At 35.3% G+C, this 18971-nt stretch overlaps 1 protein-coding gene across 2 annotated transcripts in view; it reads right to left on the reverse strand.

Moving 5' to 3' along the window:
* Positions 1-320: 320 nt before the first annotated feature.
* Positions 321-18971, reverse strand: part of RPAP3 (RNA polymerase II associated protein 3) — a 44355-nt gene continuing 25704 nt past the window's right edge. The window contains exons 11-17 of one of the 2 annotated variants that reach the window (XM_005570657.5): positions 17556-17626; positions 17345-17446; positions 7822-8060; positions 6618-6804; positions 5457-5527; positions 4680-4780; positions 321-1591 (exon numbers count right to left, since the gene is read on the reverse strand). In XM_005570657.5, coding sequence (XP_005570714.3) covers positions 1506-1591; positions 4680-4780; positions 5457-5527; positions 6618-6804; positions 7822-8060; positions 17345-17446; positions 17556-17626 — 857 coding nt within the window. In that variant the 3' untranslated portion in view covers positions 321-1505. Of the gene's footprint in view, positions 1592-4679; positions 4781-5456; positions 5555-6617; positions 6805-7821; positions 8061-17344; positions 17447-17555; positions 17627-18971 lie in introns of both variants that reach the window. The other variant, XM_005570655.5, reaches the window with a different exon arrangement.

The following is an 18971-nucleotide window of genomic DNA, read 5'->3' on the forward strand; positions in this document are numbered from 1 at the left end:
GAATCCAAGATGAAGATGCCAGCAGATTCTGGTCTCTGGTGTCTGGTGAAAGCCCACCTTCTTATTTGTAGATGGTGCCTTCTTATGTGTCCTTACATGGTGGAATTGGTGAACAAGCTCTCGGGGGCCTCTTTTACAAGGGCCGGCCCTCCTGACCTAATCACTTCCCAAAGGCCCCACCTCTGAAGACCATCGCCTTCAGGGTTAGGATTTCAACATATGAATTTGTGGGGGATATAAACATTCAGATCATAGCAGATAAAAAGTTAAAATCCATTGCCTGTTTATATATCATAATACATTTGACAACGAACAAAAAATAAACGCTATCTTAAATGTATTGTAAAGCATTCAAATTATCCAAATTACAAACATATCTCAATAATTTATACCACAACCTGGAGAAATTATCTTTGTAAATAAATTATGATTACTTCTCAAACAATTCATAAGAATAGTAATATGTATAGTGGCAATAAAAATTAACAATATTGTATAAAATTGTAAACTGAACTGTCTTATTGATGCTGATAACAATTATAGGATGGTGTCCTAATATTTTTTAACAACTTGGTAGTCTCTAAAATTACACTGGTTTTACCAGTGTTTACACCATGCCAAAAATTTGCTAGGCTGCTACTTTAAACATTTACTTAATATGATTCTTGTGTCAAATTCAATTAAATTTTATAAGTATCAGTTGAGCACCTAACTATGTGCAAAGGTTTGTACTAGGTACCATGCAGAGTACAGCGATGAATAGAGTTCTAGCCCTACTTTCAAAAGCTTACAAATGCTACACTCACATCCAACACATACATATGGGCTATATACTAATTAGTACTTTAAACATTACTAATTTTTACATTTTTACACCTTCATTAGATTATCTGTCCTTAGCTGGTATGTAACATGGATATCATAAGGGAAAAAACCCTATGGCATTAAAATGTAAGAATACTGTGATACTTCAATTAACCTAGTTTGAAAATCTAGTTAAAAGTCTTCTTTCTTTCAACATAAATACTAAAAATGCATACCCTGCAACTAAATAACTTTATGTTACTGAATTGGCACAATAACATTAAAAAGTTTTATAAAGAAAGGATCTCACTATTTAACTTCCTCTATACAAAGATAATTATTCATATGCTAATGAAGCAGCTTTGGCATGTATTTACAAAAACTCATGAAAATATAAAAATAATGTTACATTTATGGGTCACTGAAGAATGTGTCTAAATTTAACATTTAAAATGACTCATACAATAAAATGCTGATCCTTACAAACATACCTCATTGTTTATATTTTTATTTTCAAAAAAACACAGAGTTCACTTGAATACAATTCTCACCAGTTAAATCACAATTCACTTTATAGTTAATTAGGTTCAAAGATAGTCCTTTCCTGCTATATAATTTCATTTTCTTAAAAAGCAAAACACTGTCAGTAGAAAAAATTTACATATGAAAGTCGGAAACAATTATTTCAGCAAAAATGGAAATCAACCACCATATCTTTTCTTGAGTTCTTCGACAGAATTATCCTTCAATCCTGACTTGTCTATGTGATTAAATAATGCATGTGCAACTGAAAAAGAAAAAAAAAATCTCCATTTTAATCTCATTTTTTAAAAACCAAGCAAAATGTAAATTAAAAGGAGCAATCTGATTTGTCAAAAACATTTTACATTTTAAAGCAATAAATAGGTTTATAAATTCTAATTCAGATGTTTAAAAAGCCAATCTGAGAATACAAAATTATATAGCAATCCAACAATGGTTCTTTCCAGAATATTTTGCTTTAGTAGTATAAAATTTCCCCTGCATTCTCAATATTAATCTTGCAGATTAAACTTAATTCATTCTGTACTACCTTTAAAATGTTCACCTTGTGTAACAAGTGAACTTTTATTTACTTAATATTTTTATTTCAATTAAACTGTTTTTCAAACCTAAATCATTTTATTTTAAAAGAAAACTTTACATCACTACTGCAAATGAAAAATAGCAATGACATCGATGAAATCACACTTGATAGGACATTTAAATATTTTTATATTACAAATTAAAACTACTAAATGTTAAGAATAAGATTATGAATTGCAAAAAAATTGTATTTACTACCACTATTCAGTCGACACTCAACATTAGGAAAACACTGTTATAGTTCATGCTTCTCAACGTTAAAACTGGAGAACTAGCTAACAGTTATTAATGATAATGGCAATAATAAAAGATAACAACAGCTAAGTATTTACTGAATACTCAGTTGCATGCCAGAACCATTCTAAGTGCTTTCCATGTTTAACTTAGCAGACAGTGGAAACCTCATCAAGACAGTACTATTTGTCAGCCAGTCTGAAGAGCCCACTTGCATTCTCGGACACCTTGAACTTATCACATTAGAGTTACAATAAATTCATTCATTCAACACACTAACCCTGATGGGTTATTATGTACTAGCACTGAGGCCCAGAGAATGAGGTAGACAAAGTTCCTGCTGTCATGGAGCTTTCATTCTATTAGAGAGGGAGATATAATAAACATACACATACACCACTGTCAGTTAGTAATGTATTATGAAGAGAAATAAAGCAGGGTAAGAAGAGAGAGGTTGATTGGGGGTTGATAAAGAAAGATGTCTTTGAAGCGGTGATAGATGAAAACCAAATGAAGAAGCACACAAGTGAAGATATGTAGGAAGAGATCCTAGGTTGAGAGAAGAGTCAAACACAAAGTCCTCGAGGCCAAAATAAGTTTGGCAGTTTGGTAATTTTTTTTTTTTTCTTTTGAGACGGAGTTTCACTCTTGTTGCCCAGGCTGGAGTGCAATGGTGCGATCTCAGCTCACTGCAACCTATGCCTCCCAGGTTCAAGCAATTCTCCTGCCTCAGCCTCCCAAGTAGCTGGGATTACGGGTGTCCACCACCACACCCAGCTAATTTTCTCTTTTTTTTTTTTTTTGTATTTTTAGTAGAGATGGGGTTGCACCATGTTGGCTACGCTGGTCTTGAGTTCCTGACTTCAGGTGATCTGCCTGCCTCGGCCTCCCAAAGTGCTGGGATTACAGGTGTGAACCACCGTGCCCAGTCGGCAGTTTGGTATATTAAAAGCTATATAAAACCACTATAACAGGGCAGAGTGGTTGAAAAAAGAGTGGTAAAGGTCAAAACAGTAATAAGAAACAGTAACATTTTTCAGGGATTTCAAGGAACATTTCTGGTTAACTAAAGCTAAAACCAAAACTTCTGGTTTAAACCCTCACTATTTTTTATATATATACACACACACACACACACACATATATACACACATATATATATACACACACACATATATATAATTTTTATTTAACTATTTATTTGAGGCAGAGTCTCACTCTGTTGCCTAGGCTGGAATGCAGTGGCACAATCATGGCTCACTGCAGCCTCAACCTTCTGCGCTGAAACAATTCTCACACCTCAGCCCCCCGAGTAGCTGGGACTACAGATGCATGCCACCGCAACCAACTAATTTCTGTATTTTTTGTAAAGACAGGGTTTTGCCATGTTGGCCAGGCTGGTCTCAAGCGATCCTCCCACCTTAACCTCCCAAAGTGCTGGGATTACAGGCATAAGCCACCATGCCTGGCCTAAAAAAATATATATCTAAATTACATGTCCACTTCCCTAAGTATAATTTCAAAAGTATCTTTCTTATAGATTTAAAAATCATTCAACATCACTGCTAAAAAGATAAAGAAGAAATAAAAGAAGCCCACGTATGTTTAGCACAGGAGGTATTTGAAAATGATACACTGAGTTTTGCTAATTTTTAAAAATAAAAAAACAGACACACTTGTATGTGAATGATTTTTCTCTTTTCTCCTGAAACGAGTATAGTCCAAAACTCTGAGTAACTGAAGTTTCTGCATAGTGCAATTTTACTTTAATTAGGATTTCTCAAAACGGACTCTTTATGCCAAAGATTGTGATGTGGAAATAAAAGAGAAATAAAATTATTCAGGTTCATCACCTGCCACTTATTACTCCCTATTCTACAATCCAGCCATACCACTTTAAATTCTCTGGACTCAATTTGCTCTTTCCTGCCTCAGAACCGCCGCACATATCATTATTTCAGTTTAAAACTCTCTTGCCCAGCCTTTCCTCTGACTCTTGCACTTCTTTGAGAATTCAGCTAAAAGCAAACTCAGGGAAATTACCTCTCTCAGAATAGATCAGGCCTTTACTATACCTCACCTGGTTACATGGTCCTGCGGCTTTGATCCTTTACATACTCAGTAACAGTAGGAACTCAACCATTATACCATTTATTGAGTTTTCAAGTAGAAGAACTCAGACTATGGAGTTGGACTGCCTGGGTTCGAATCCTGGGTCTGGCTTCCTAGCTATGCGACCTTAGCAAGTTTCTTAGCCTCTCTAGACCTCAGTTTCCTCCTCCGTAAAAGGAGAGTGAAAATAGTACCTACACTTCATAATATTGTCAGGACTAACAATACAATTTTAACTGTTGTTATCCAATTTAATTAACTTAAATATAATTTAATATAATTTAAATATAATTAAATGTAACGTTATACACAGTAAATAGTCAATAAATGTCAGCTATTATTTGTTGAATGATAAAGGAAAGTACAAAAATAAACAAACATGGGAAAACATTCATAGAACTTACTCTTCTTCTCTGTTTCTGACATAAACATCACTGCCATATCAAACCTTTTTAGTTCAGAAAGTCTTTGTAAGATTTCAAAGATGAGTGATGGTTTTTCTTTCCTGAAATAATCCAAATATAAAAACAAATGATCAGTTAAAAGTAGCTCATTTGTTAATAATTCTGTTTACTAACACAAGGCATCTAATTATACATAAATGACATCATTTTTCCCCTGGATACTACCTATGTTTTAAATGTCCAAATGAAGAGATTTATCAAGTCAACTGAAGAAATTACAATATTCTTAAATAAGAGCTTAGCACGGAAACTATCATTCTGTTAAAACACTGGTCACTTCCACACCCTACTTTTCTCTACAAAAAAATTAAGAGTCCTTTTTCCTCCCTTTTAAACTTTTCCCTTTTTATTGTCTGTACTTGTCATTTCCTTGCAACTTCTGTAACAATGAAACTTACAAAAAAGCTAACTTTGCTATATGCTGCTAATTTGCTATACACATTCAAAAAGAATGAACTCCCCAAATCATTGGAAATAGCATAGCATTATGAGAGTACAGTAAATCCTCACTTAACATCATCAATAGGTTCGTGAAAACTGCGACTTTATGTGAAATGGCATACTGTATAAACAAACCAACTTTACCATAGGCCAACTGATATAAACAAGACTTATGTTCCTATGTCTTAATCATTTTAATTAAAGTTGCAGTTTCCAAAAACCTATCAATGACATTAAGTGAGGACTTACTGTATAACTAAAAAAAACTTGACTTACTCAATGTAAAAGTCATGCAGAATTTTAATGATCTGGTTGAATACATCTGGATCCAGATTTTTCTGAAACAACTTAGGATACAAAGATGGTTCAATTTGCTTGAAAAATAAAAATAAAAAGTTAGACAATTAATTGATGGCAACACTTACAGATCACAAATTACACAACAATTGCTTGGGTAAAAATAGTAAAGAATAACTACTTTGGGAGGCCAAGGCGGGAGGATCACCTGACGTTGGGAGTTCAAGACCAGCCTGACCATCATGACGAAACCCCATCTCTACTAAAAATACAAAACATTAGCCGGGCATGGTGGCGCATCCCTGTAATCCCAGCTACTTGGGAGGCTGAGGCAGGAGAATCGCTTGAACCTGGGAGGCGGAGGTTGTGGTAAGCTGAGATTGCGCCATTGCACTCCAGCCTGGGCAACAAGAGCAAAACTCCATCCCAAACGAAAAGAAAAGAGTAACTACTATGCATTAGCACTTATGAATAATAATGGAGTCACATTAAAATGCAATTATGATAGAAGAATGAAAGTTACAGGAACTGCATGATAATCACTCTGTTCCAGTCACAGAAAAGTCTTATGAGCGGAAGAGATACACACCATCCTAAGAGAGACAGAAAACTTTAGAGGCTCTCAAAGAACACTAGAGATTTTAAAAAGTAGAATTACATGAGAAAATGTATTTGGAAGTAATTTTATATTGCATAATTATAAGGGAACGTTACTCTCATGACACTTGAAAAAGACCATGCTAATCCATTATTTGCTAAATTTCATAGGATTTGATTCTTTTTCTTAGAGCAAATATTATAAGAATGATTGCCTACATATTGCAAGTACTGCTCGGCTCACAGAAGACACTCAATGCATTTTAGGATTTTTATGAAGAATTAAGCTTAAGCTAATATATATGAAATTAGATTAAGTTATTTGAGACAATAGAATTTGACACAGAATCTATTGCCAAAGCAGAACACCCAGGTTCCCTGGTTGTAAATATTTTTAAATGGTCTGACCAGGGTGATGTATTCTACAATAATTTCTACAATAATATCTTACAAAAAGCAAATATGGCACCATTATTATAAAGTGACAAAAGAAGTTCTCTGACCTTTTACTTACAACAGAAGTACTAGCTTCCTCTCTCTTACCTTTAAATACTGAAACAACATATCTGGAGAACTTTTCAATTGTCTGAAATCAGATTCGAGCTGGAACGAGTTTGCAGGAATTGGAGGAAGAACAGTTGTGGCAAACTGAGCAGGTTTTTGTCCTATCTCTCTAGTCAATTTCTCGCTGTAAGACTGACATACATCCTGATTCAAATTGGCTTGAGGTCTGAAATATTTCAGAGGCATCAAACAGAAAAGAACCATAAATAATCAGCTCAATCAAGGAGACATTAATAAAAATTTTTTAATTTTTGATATTATATAATCTATTTGTATTATACAAGCATTCAAAATTATTTCAGCTAATAATATATAAACATTTTTTGGCAAAATAGATTAAGCTCTTGCAAATTTTCACATGCTGGCTATGTAATGACTATTCTACTCTGCTGGGCAGCTAGCCCATCCACCTTTTGAGTACACCATTTCTATATATTTCAGTTACCGTGTCACATACACTAATGATTTAGCCTTTCAAAGATCTAAATGATCATTTTCAAGATACTCCAAAAAGGAAGAAACGCATCTTCCAAAAACAAAAAAACTGCCTATTTAGTATTGTCCCATGATCTATACTATCACTTTAATAAAAGTACTATTGAAGTTCAAAGTTTACAAGAAAAAAACAACCTTTAGCAGGTTTGTTGAGCAGCAATGTAAAACTATGAGTAAGGTTTCCAATACCTCAAAATGAACCTAATTAGTCTGTATCTTCTATATTCTCATTATTAAGAAAAAACACGTAAACTATTTTTTAAATGCCAAATAAAAGTTAAAGTCCACAACAGTCTTAAATACTAATGGATGAAATAATGGCAATACATAAGTTTTACATTTTTGTGAAGCTTCCTTTAAAAAAATTAAAATTTTGCTGAACTAAATAAACTGAAATCCTAGAAATGAAAAATTTTAAACAAAATCAATTTTCAAGATACCTTCTTACCATCTCTAAATTTCATACTGTGGTTAAAAAAAAAAAAAAAAAAAAAAAAAGACAGTAATCATTCCTTAAGCAAAATCACCCTTACAATAAGTACAAATAAAAAAGAAAAAGCCAGAACCTTAAGTTAGGCAGTTCAAAAAATCAGCATGATGAGTACAAATCAGAAGTCTCAGTAATACCAATTCTCCAGTGGAATTATCCCATTCTAGATGATCATCAAATAACAGTATTTCTACTCACTGCAGGGATGAAGTATCACTGATTTCTTCTATTTTCAATACTTTTGCTCTTGGAGTATCACTTGTGGGAAAAAGGTCATCTTCGCTTGAATTCTTCTTACTTGTGGTGCCGGTGGCTGCTATTACATTTGCTAGATTAATAGGATTATTCTCTGGAGCAGCAGCAGTAGTGCTATCTGGCACATCAATAGTCTGTATCAAATTACCAGTTTCTTCAATAATAACCTTCTTGAGTGGTTTCTAAAACAATTAAAATCAATTCCTTAAATCAAAATATGAAAGGTTTCCTATTTTAGGGTCACAAGTTAAAAGGCTACAATGTTCTTACAGCTAATATCCCAGTGATTAGTAAATTCAGTTTGGTGGCTAGACAGATGTAGGAGTCTGATAATACAAAAATAAAAAGCTCGGGAGGCTGAGGCAGGAGAATGGCGTAAACCTGGGAGGCGGAGCTTGCAGTGAGCTGAGATCCGGCCACTGTACTCCAGCCCGGGCGACAGAGCCAGACTCCGTCTCAAAAAAAAAATAAAAATAAAAAATAAAAATAAAATAAATAAATTAAATAAATAAATAAATAATAAAAATAAAAAGCTATACAAAGCACTTATCCCAGGTAGGTCTAAATGAGGGAGAGAGACATGTATATGTAAATATATAAGGCCATAGGTATGTTTAAGAGATGAAAGCACAAAATGCTAAGAGAACACAGGAGGGAAGATAAACACTGGCATAAGGGAAGCCTTCACAGAAAAAGTACACAGGAATGGCAAAGTTGAAGGGTGCAGCACAGTCAGTGGGAAGGTGAGAGGTCCAGTGGGGCTGGTGCAAGGCAAGGCACGGTGGAGACAAAGCCTGAAAGGCTGCTTGAAGACAGCTTATGAAGGGACTTGGATGCCATGGAAGGAGTTTGGACTCTATTCTAGGGGCAATACAGCAAAGAAATTACCAAACCAACAGTAGTATTGTGGACTAACTGAAGGCAAATGGAATAAGGGCAGACAATAACCAGCATTATGTATGGGATAGACTATCATTAAAACCTAAACAAATGTGTTTACTAGATTAATAGGATTATATATATAGTAGCTGGATAAAACTAGCCCAGGATTAAAAATCTGTCAAGTAATATTCACAAAGTTGGTAAAAGTAAACCCTTTTTTCCAATTTAATAAAGTAAATGGCTTTCACTGTTTATCTCGATCACCACACGTGTCATTTTCAACTTATGTTGATATTTAATAATATATTTATATCTAATAAAATATAACAATATTCTTCACTATATCATCATACCAGACACACAGAAATACACTGAGGAGCTATTGTTCCACCAAGGGTATTGAAAAATGAAACAAGTTAAGAAAAGCTTCTTCTAAAATTTGCAAATATTGATTAACAGTTGGCGCTATATACTTTTATATACATTTGAAATTTGTTTTGTTCTATCTTTAGAAAAGAGAAAGAAACTTTCCTCAATATACTCTAAGTATACATTCCAACAACACAGTTGAATTATAAATTGCAAAGTTATAAATATAAGAACTTCTGCTTCTGCAGTAGATATCAAACTCAATGTTAAAACCAGAAATTCCATTAACGCAGCTGAGATATGACCCAATGGTAATAAATGAGTGTTACTAAATGAAGGTACAAAAATGAAAAAGCTGTAAGAAAATTTGTAACAGAATCCTTCAAGCAGTTCTATTTTAAAGAATAATATTAAGTTATGGCCTATGCTTTGCTAAGAACTATATCAGCAACAGTTTTCATCAAGATACTGATCACGAATGGATATGTCTATTAAACCTTTTCCTTGACAACAGATATGTAAATAATGATTTGAATTTATGAATTTCCTAATCACTGGTCTCTGCTAAGTGTAGACCTGGGGTACTGAGAGCTGCTGAGGGTCACTGATGACAGCTGGAAGGACTGTGGGGAAGAACAGTATGCTAGTAACAGGAGTAAACCATGAAAGAAACCACTATAGAAAGAAAGAATTTAAGAAAATATGAAAGGTTCAATTCATTCCTTTTTTAAATCATGACTCAGAAGTGTTAACATTTTATTTAGTTGTATATTGTGATCATTTAAAAAAAAAAGAGAGAGAGAGAAAAGAACAAAGGAATAAAGAGAAAAAGGGACCAAACAGGTGAAGTTTTGACATCAGGAAACAGAAAAATGAAAAAAAAAAAAAAAAAAGGAAATAAAGCAAAATAAGATATTTTAGCAGAGACTAAAGGATCAGGAAAACTTTCACTTGATACCATTCTCAGGGGAAACCCCAGGCCCAAGTTCACCTACGTCTCTGCTCTCCTACACTCTGTCTAGAGGTTTGCTAAAAATACTTCCAAGCTGCCAGCCCTTCAAGCACAGACTACCCTGGCCTAGCCTTCATTTCAATAATACTGAGACTCACTCTCTCTCTACTTTCTGTAGTCTTCCTTTCTTTCCTGACCACTTTCCCCAGTGACCAGGTGGTGTCACAAATATGTGACTAAAAAGGAAATTAAAATTCGTTTCACCTGAAATTGCCTCCACATTTACGCACATTATTTCCTTTGATATAATCTGGGAGTTATTCTCAATTTAAGGAGAAAAAGTAAGGATAACACAAGGATTAACTTGCTCAAGATTGCAAAGTTTTATCAAGTGGGGCTCAAATCCAGTCTCAAAGGCATTATACTAAACTGCTATCCTCTACTTTTTAAAAATAATGCCCACATTTTTTTTATCATGAAGATCCATTATAAAAATAAACAGCAATTTTTTCCCTCCCCACTGGGATACTAACTTTGTTGATTTTGGATCATTTACACAATGGTTTACCCCAAGATTTCTCATTTCCTAGAGGTGTTTTGTTTTGTCATATTGCCATAAGAGATTTAAATTCACATTGTATTTTCACAACTATTAACATAAATTCATTTTTAACAAGAAGGTGAACCCAACAAATTTGTAAAAGCTACTTATTGTATGTTAGTCGCAGGACATTACACATATCACGTGGCAATGTTTTTATAATTATGGACAGTGACATCTAACAAAGGCCTTCTGTAAACTTGTGAATTAATTTTTGTAAGGAAGTCTTACAAAGATGTAAAAGTTTAAACTATATTTAATATTTAATCACTTTTACTGAAAAGAACAGTAAATAAATATGTGAAAATGACCATAATGTGTGAAAATAACTAGATTTATCCCTGGCATACACAACACACACAACCAGCATTACCAAAAATACAGCTGTAATAGGCCAGGGACGGTGGCTCATGCCTACAATCCTAGCACTTTGGGAGGCCAAGGCGGGCAGATCACTTGAGGTCAGGAGTTCAAGACCAGTCTGGACAACATGGTGAAACCCCGTCTCTACTAAAATGACAAAAATTAGCCAGGCATGGTGGCAGGCGCCTGTAATCCCAGCTGCAAGGGAGGCTGAGGCAGGAGAATTGCTTGAACCCGGGAGTCAGAGGTTGCAGTGAGCTGAGATCTTGCCACTGCACTCCAGCCTGGGGGACAAGAGTAAAACGCCGTCTCAAAAAAAAAAAAAAAAAGAATACAGTCATATTAAATGCATTGGAAAAGTATTAAACTAAGAAATCTATTTGCTACTAACTACTAACTAGTACAAACGTAACAAAACAAACTTTCTCTCCTTTTCTGCCTTTACAAAAAGAGGATAAAAATACCTCCTCTGTCTTCCTTATGAAATTCTTATTTCTAATAAAGAAAACTGTTATGCAAAGGATCGTCTATGCATAACAGTTTAAGAGGGCAGGAAGAGGATCTTGATCAGTCAGGGGTACATAGAGAGGTTCTCTGAGGGTGATATCTTTGAGTTTTCTGACTTGGTGGTTTCATGGGTATTCACTTTGTAATTATTCTCTAAATCATACTTTGTCTTGTGTACTTTACTGTACATTTCATAATTTACTTGATGCAAGGGTGTTTATCCCAACTTCAGAAAAGAATAGTAATAAAAATACAAAGACATTTAAATTCTATAAAATGCAAAACTGCTTGAAATTCCTTTAATATAAGAGAAATAGGTAGAAATATTAAAATTTACAGTGTTAAAATAGTCACTAAAAAAGTTACCCCAAAACGCTAAACACTGCTAAATTTCCCTCATATGTCAGTAATCCTAGGAAGTATTTCTTAAAGATTCTTAAAAAAAAAAAAAAAGTCCCCAGGAAGACATTTCCACATTTCCTTTAAGAGTTAGGAGACGTTCCAAGATGGCCAAATAGGAACAGCTCCAGTCTGCAGCTCCCAGCGTGATCAATGAAGAAGACAAGTGATTTCTGCATTTCCAACTGAGGTCACTAACATCAAAGACCAAAGGTAGATTAAACCACAAAGATGGGGAGAAATCAGAGCAGAAAACCTGAAAATTCTAAAAATCAGAGCACCTCTTCTCCAAAGGATCGCAGCTCCTCGCCAGCTGGACAGAGAATGACTTTGACGAGCTGACAGAAGTAGGCTTCAGAAGGTCAGTAATAACAAACTTCTCTGAGCTAAAGAAGGATGTTCAAACTCATCACGAGGAAGCTAAAAACCTTGAAAAAATATTAGATGAATGACTAACTAGAATAAACAGCATAGAGAAGACCTTAAATGACCTGATGGAGCCGAAAACCATGGCACAAGAACACCATAACGCATACATAAGTTTCAATAGCCGATTCGATAAAGTGGAAGAAAGGGTATCACTGACTGAAGATCAAATTAACGAAATAAAGAAGACAAGGTTAGAGAAAAAAGAGTAAAAGAAACAAACAAAGCCTCCAAGAAATATGGGACTATGTGAAAAGACCAAATCTACGTTTGATTGGTGTACCTAAAAGTGATGGGAAGAATGGAACCAAGTTGGAAAACACACTTCAGGATACTATCCAGGAGAACCTCCCCAATCTAGCAAGGCAGGCCAACATTCAAATTCAGGAAATAGAGAGAACGCCACAAAGATACTCCTCGAGAAGAACAACCCCAAGACACATAATTGTCAGATTCACCAAGGCTGAAATGAAGGAAAAAGTGTTAAGGGCACCAGAGAGAAAGGTAGAGTTACTCACAAAGGGAAGCCCATAAGATTAACAGCAGATCTCTCAGCACAAACCCTATAAGCCAGAAGAGAGTGGGGGCCAATGTTCAACATTCTTAAAGAAAAGAATTTTCAACCCAGAATTTCATATCCAGCCAAACTAAGCTTCATAAGTGAAGGAGAAATAAAATCCTTTACAGACAAGCAAATGCTGAGAGATTTTGTCACCACCAGGCTTGCCTTACAAGAGCTCTGAAGGAAGCACTAAATATGGAAAGAAACAACCAGTACCCGCCACTGCAAAAACATGCCAAACTGTAAAGACGATCGATGGTAGGAAGAAACTGTATCAATTAACAGGCAATATAACCAGCAAACATCATAATGACAGGATCAAATTCACACTTAACAATATTAACCTTAAATGTAAACGGGCTAGATGCCCCAATTAAAAGACATAGACTGGCAAACTGGATAAAGAGTCAAGACCCATCAGTGTGCTGCATTCAGGAGACCCATCTCACATGCAAAGACGCACATAGACTCAAAACAAAGGGATGGAGGAAGATCTACCAAGCAAAGGGAAAGCAAAAAAAAAAAAAAGCAGGGGTTGCAATCCTAGTCTCTGATAAAACAGACTTTAAACCAACAAAGATCAAAAGAGACAAAAAAAGGCCATTACATAATGGTAAAGGGATCAATTCAAAAATCAGAGCTAACTATCCTAAATATACATGCACCCAATACAGGAGCACCAGATTCATAAAGCAAGTCCTTAGAGACCTACAAAGAGACTTAGACTCCCACACAATAATAATGGGAGAATTTAACACCCCACTGTCAATATTGGAAAGATCAACGAGACAGAAAGTTAACAAGGATACCCAGGAATTGAACTCAGCTCTGCAACAAGCAAACCTAACAGACATCTACAGAACTCTCCACCCCAAATCAACAGAGTACACATCATTCTCAGCACCACATCGCACTTATTCCAAAACTGACCACATAATTGGAAGTAAAGCACTCCTCAGCAAATGTAAAAGAACAGAAATCACAACAAACTGTCTCTCAGACCACAGTTAAATCAAATTAGAATTCAGGATTAAGAAACTCACTCAAAACCACAAAACTACATGAAAACTGAACAACTTGCTCCCGAATGACTACTGGGTAAATAATGAAATGAAGGCAGAAATAAAGATGTTCTTTGAAACCAATGAGAACAAAGACACAACATACCAGCAGCTTTGGGATACATTTAAAACAATGTGTAGAGGGAAATTTATAACACTAAATGCCCACAAGAGAAAGCAGGAAAAGATCTAAAATCGACACCCTAACATCACAATTAGAAGAACTAGAAAAGCAAGAGCAAACAAATTCAAAAGCTAGCAGAAGGCAAGAAATAACTAACATCAGAGCAGAACTGAAAGAGACAGAAACAAAAAACCCTTCAAAAAAAATCAATGAATCCAGGAGCTGGTTTTTTGAAAAGATCATCGAAATTGACAGACCGCTAGCAAGACTAATAAAGAAGAAAAGAGAGAAGAATCAAATAGACGAAATAAAAAATGATTAAGGGGATATCACCACCGATGCCACAGAAATACAAACTACCATCAGAGAATACTATAAACACCTCTATGCAAATAAATCAGAAAATCTAGAAGAAATGGATAAATTCCTGGACACATATATCCTCCCAAGACTAAAGCAGGAAGAATTTTAATGTCTGAGTAGACCAGTAACAGGCTCTGGAATTGAGATGATAATTAATAGCCTACCAACCATAAAAAGTCCAGGACCAGACGGATTCACAGCTGAATTCTACCAGAGGTACAAAGAGGAGCTGGTACCATTCCTCCTGAAACTATTCCAATCAATAGAAAAAGAGAGAATCCTCCCTAACTCACTTTATGAGGCCAGCATCATCCCAATACTAAAGCCTGGCAGAGACACAACAAAAAAAGAGAATTTTAGACTAACATCCCTGATGAACATCGATACAAAAATCCTCAATAAAATACTGGTAAACCCAATCCAGCAGCACATCAAAAACTTATCCACCACAATCAAGTTGGCTGCATCCCTGGGATGCAAGGCTGGTTCAACATATGCAAATCAATAAACGTAATCCATCACATAAACAGAACCAATGACAAAAACCACATGATTATCTCAAAAGATGTAGAAAAGGCCTTTGACAAAATTCAACAGCCCTTTATGCTAAAAACACTCAATAAACTAATGGAACATATCTCAAAATAATAAGAGCTATTTATGATAAACCCACAGCCAGTATCATACTGAATGGTCAAAAACTGGAAGCACTGCCTTTGAAAACCAGCACAAGACAAGGATGCCCTCTCTCACCACTCCTATTCAACACAGTGTTGGAAGTTCTGGACAGGGCAATTAGGCAGGAGAAAGAAAGAAAGGGTATTCAATTAGGAAATGAGGAAGTCAAATTGTCCTTGTTTGCAGATGACATGATTGTATATTTAGAAAACCCCATCATCTCAGCCCAAAATCTCCTTAAGCTGATAGGCAACTTCAGCAAAGTCTCAGGATAGAAAATCAGTGTGCAAAAATCACAAGCATTCCTATACACCAATAACAGACAAGTAGAGAGCCAAATCATGAGTGAACTCCCATTTACAATTGCTACAAAGAGAATAAAATACCTAGGAATCCAATTTACAGGGGATGTGAAGGACCTCTTCAAGGAGAACTACAAAACACTGCTCAATGAAATAAAAGAGGACACAAACAAATGGAAGAATATTCTATGCTCATGGATAGGAAGAATCAATATTGTGAAAATGGCCATACTGCCCAAAGTGATTTATAGATTCAATGCCATTCCCATCAAGCTACCAATGACTTTCTTCACAGAATTGGAAAAAAACTAAAGTTCATATGGAACCAAAAAGGAGTCCGCATTGCCAAGACAATCCTAAGCAAAAAGAACAGAGCTGGAGGCATCACGCTACCTGTCTTCAAACTATACTAAAAGGTTACAGTAACCAAAACACCACGGTACTGGTACCAAAACAGAGATATAGACCAATGGAACAGAACAGAGGCCTCAGAAATAACACCACACATCTACAAACATCTGATCTTTGACAAACTTGACAAAAACAAGAAAGGGGGAAAGGATTCCCTATTTAATAAATGGTGCCGGGAAAACTGGCTAGCCATATGTAGAAAGCTGAAACTGGATCCCTTCCTGATGCCTTATACAAAAATTAATTCAAGATGGATTAAAGACTTAAATGTTAGACCTAAAACCATAAAAACCCTAGAAGAAAAAGGAGACAATACCATTCAGGACATAGGCATGGGCAAGGACTTTATGACTAAAACACCAAAAGCAATGGCAACAAAAGCCAAAATCGACAAATGGGATCTAATTAAACGAAAGAGCTTCTGCACAGCAAAAGAAACTACCATCAGAGTGAACAGGCAACCTACAGAATGGGAGAAAATTTTTGCAATCTACTCATCTGACAAAGGGCTCATATCCAGAATCTACAAAGAACTCAAACAAATTTACAAGAAAAAAACAACCCCATGGAAAAATGGGCAAAGGATATGAACAGACACTTCTCAAAAGAAGACATCTATGCAGTCAACAGACAAACGAAAAAATGCTCATCATCACTGGTCATCAGAGAAATGCAAATCAAAACCACAATGAGATACCATCTCACACCAGTTAGAATGGCAATCATTAAAAAGTCAGGAAACAACGATGTTGGAGAGCATGTAGAGAAATAGGAATGGCTTTTATACTGTTGGTGGGAGTGTAAATTGGTTCAACCATTGTGGAAGACAGTGTGGTGATTCCTCAAGGATCTAGAACTAGAATTACCATTTGACCCAGCCATTCCATTACTGGGTATATACCCAAAGGATTATAAATCATGCTACTATAAAGACACATGCACACGTATGTTTACTGAGGCACTATTCACAATGGCAAAGACTTGGAACCAACCCAAATGTCCAGCAATGATAGACTGGATTAAGAAAATGTGGCACATATACACCACGGAATACGGAATACTATGCAGCCATAAAAAAGGATGAGTTCATGTCCTTTGCCAGACAAACTATCACAAGGACAGAAAACCAAACACCACATGTTCTCACTCATCAGTGGGAATTGAACAATGAGATCACTTGGACACAGAGCGGGGAATATCACACACCAGGGCTTGTCGTGGGGGTGGGTTTTGGGGGAGGGATAGCATTAGGAGAAATACCTAATGTAAATGATGAGTTGATGGATGCAGCAAACCAACATGGCACATGTATACCTATGTATCAAACCTGCACATTGTGCACATGTACCCTAGAACTTAAAGTATAATAACAATAAAAAAAAGTTTATTAATACAATAGTTGGTTTCTAATTCTCTTAATACAACATATTTAAATGGCAAGGAAAAAATGAAAGTGCTTTACTTACAGTTGATCCAGGATGCGGCGGATTATCAATGGGTTTTACCACATTTTGTCTTTGTGTGGAATCAAGAAAGACATCATCCCAGTGTCCTTTCTCAATTAATTCCTTGAAAATAAATTTATAATCATAACTATCAAAATATTCATTATACAACAAATAAATATATTTATGTTTCAGAAAATATGACCATGTTTGAGTGAAAAGAATACATTACCTTTTTAATTTTGGAGAGTTCAGTTACTGCTTGCTTATTTCCAGGTTCCAGAAGTAAAACAGTTTCAAAATCTAAAGTGAGTTTTTTAAAAATATTACAACATAGTTAAAATGTGGAGTTTTCATATTTGCACGTACATTCATGATACATTCAGTTGGTAATCACATTTTTAGCTCAAGAAGTTTTATTCGGATTACTAGGAAACAGGTGAGCTATAGTAAGAACCTTTACTGAACACTGTCGTAGTTGTTTTATATGAATTTTCACATAACCCTCACTACAATCCCACTTTAAAGGTGATAAAACTGAAGCCCCTAGAGGTCATCTAACTTAGCAAAGTTCACCAAGTAAACAAATGACAGAGTAACTCACTAAATGTAAAATATTAATAGATTAAGAGAATTACATACAACAAAGTATTACTCAGCCTTAAAAAGGAATGAAATTCTGATACATGCTCCAACATGGACATTATGCTAAGTCAAATAAGCCAGAGGCAAAAGGACAAATACTGCATGATTCCACTTACATAGGCTATCTAGAACAGTCAAATTCAGAGACAGAAAGTAGAATGGAGGTTACCAGGGCTAGGGGGAGAGGAGAATGGAGAGTTATTGTTTGAAGTGTATAGTTTTAGAATGCGATGATGATAAAGTTCTGGAGATGGACAGTGGTGATGGCTGCACAATGTAAATGTACTTAATGCCACTGAGCTATATATTGAAAAATGGTTAAAATAATAAATTTAATGTTACATTTTTTTTTACCACAATAAAAAAACACTGCTGTAGCTAACAGGCTTACAGAGAAACTGCCAGATTTTAAATGCACATACCAGAAAAGAACAGAGACTGAAAATCACTTATCTAAGTATTGATCTCAAGAAGCTAGAAAAACAGCAAATTAAACCAAAAGAAAGTTGAAGGAATAAAATAAAGAGCAGAAGGAAATTAAATAGAAAACACACATAGGAGAACCAAGTTGGTTCTTCGAGAAGACTAACTCAATGAATACCCTAAAAGACAAGATCATAAAAAAAAAGAAAAAAAAAAAAAAACTTGTATCAAGAATTAAAATGGCATCAGATCTCCATTATCCTCCATTCCCTACCTGCTGATAAAACCACTGCTCAAAGAGTTTAAAAAAAAAAAAAAAATTCAATCACTAACAGAAATTCTTGAGTTTGCAGGATGGCAGATAGGAAAAAATACAATTTGGTGAAACACTGAAACTTCCTCTGCTCGCTGGGATTTTAAAAAAGAAAAAAAAACAACTCCTGAAATCGGTTGGAACCAAGATGGCCAAGTGGAGGTTGCACAAAAACAAGCGTGCTGATGTCATAGCCTGAATTTCCACCAAGTTCTACTAACTACCCCAAATTTGCATCTGCAATCCATTAGTTAGCATGAAGAGACA

This window comes from Macaca fascicularis, chromosome 11, assembly GCF_037993035.2.
Source record: "Macaca fascicularis isolate 582-1 chromosome 11, T2T-MFA8v1.1".
Lineage (NCBI taxonomy): Eukaryota > Metazoa > Chordata > Mammalia > Primates > Cercopithecidae > Macaca > Macaca fascicularis.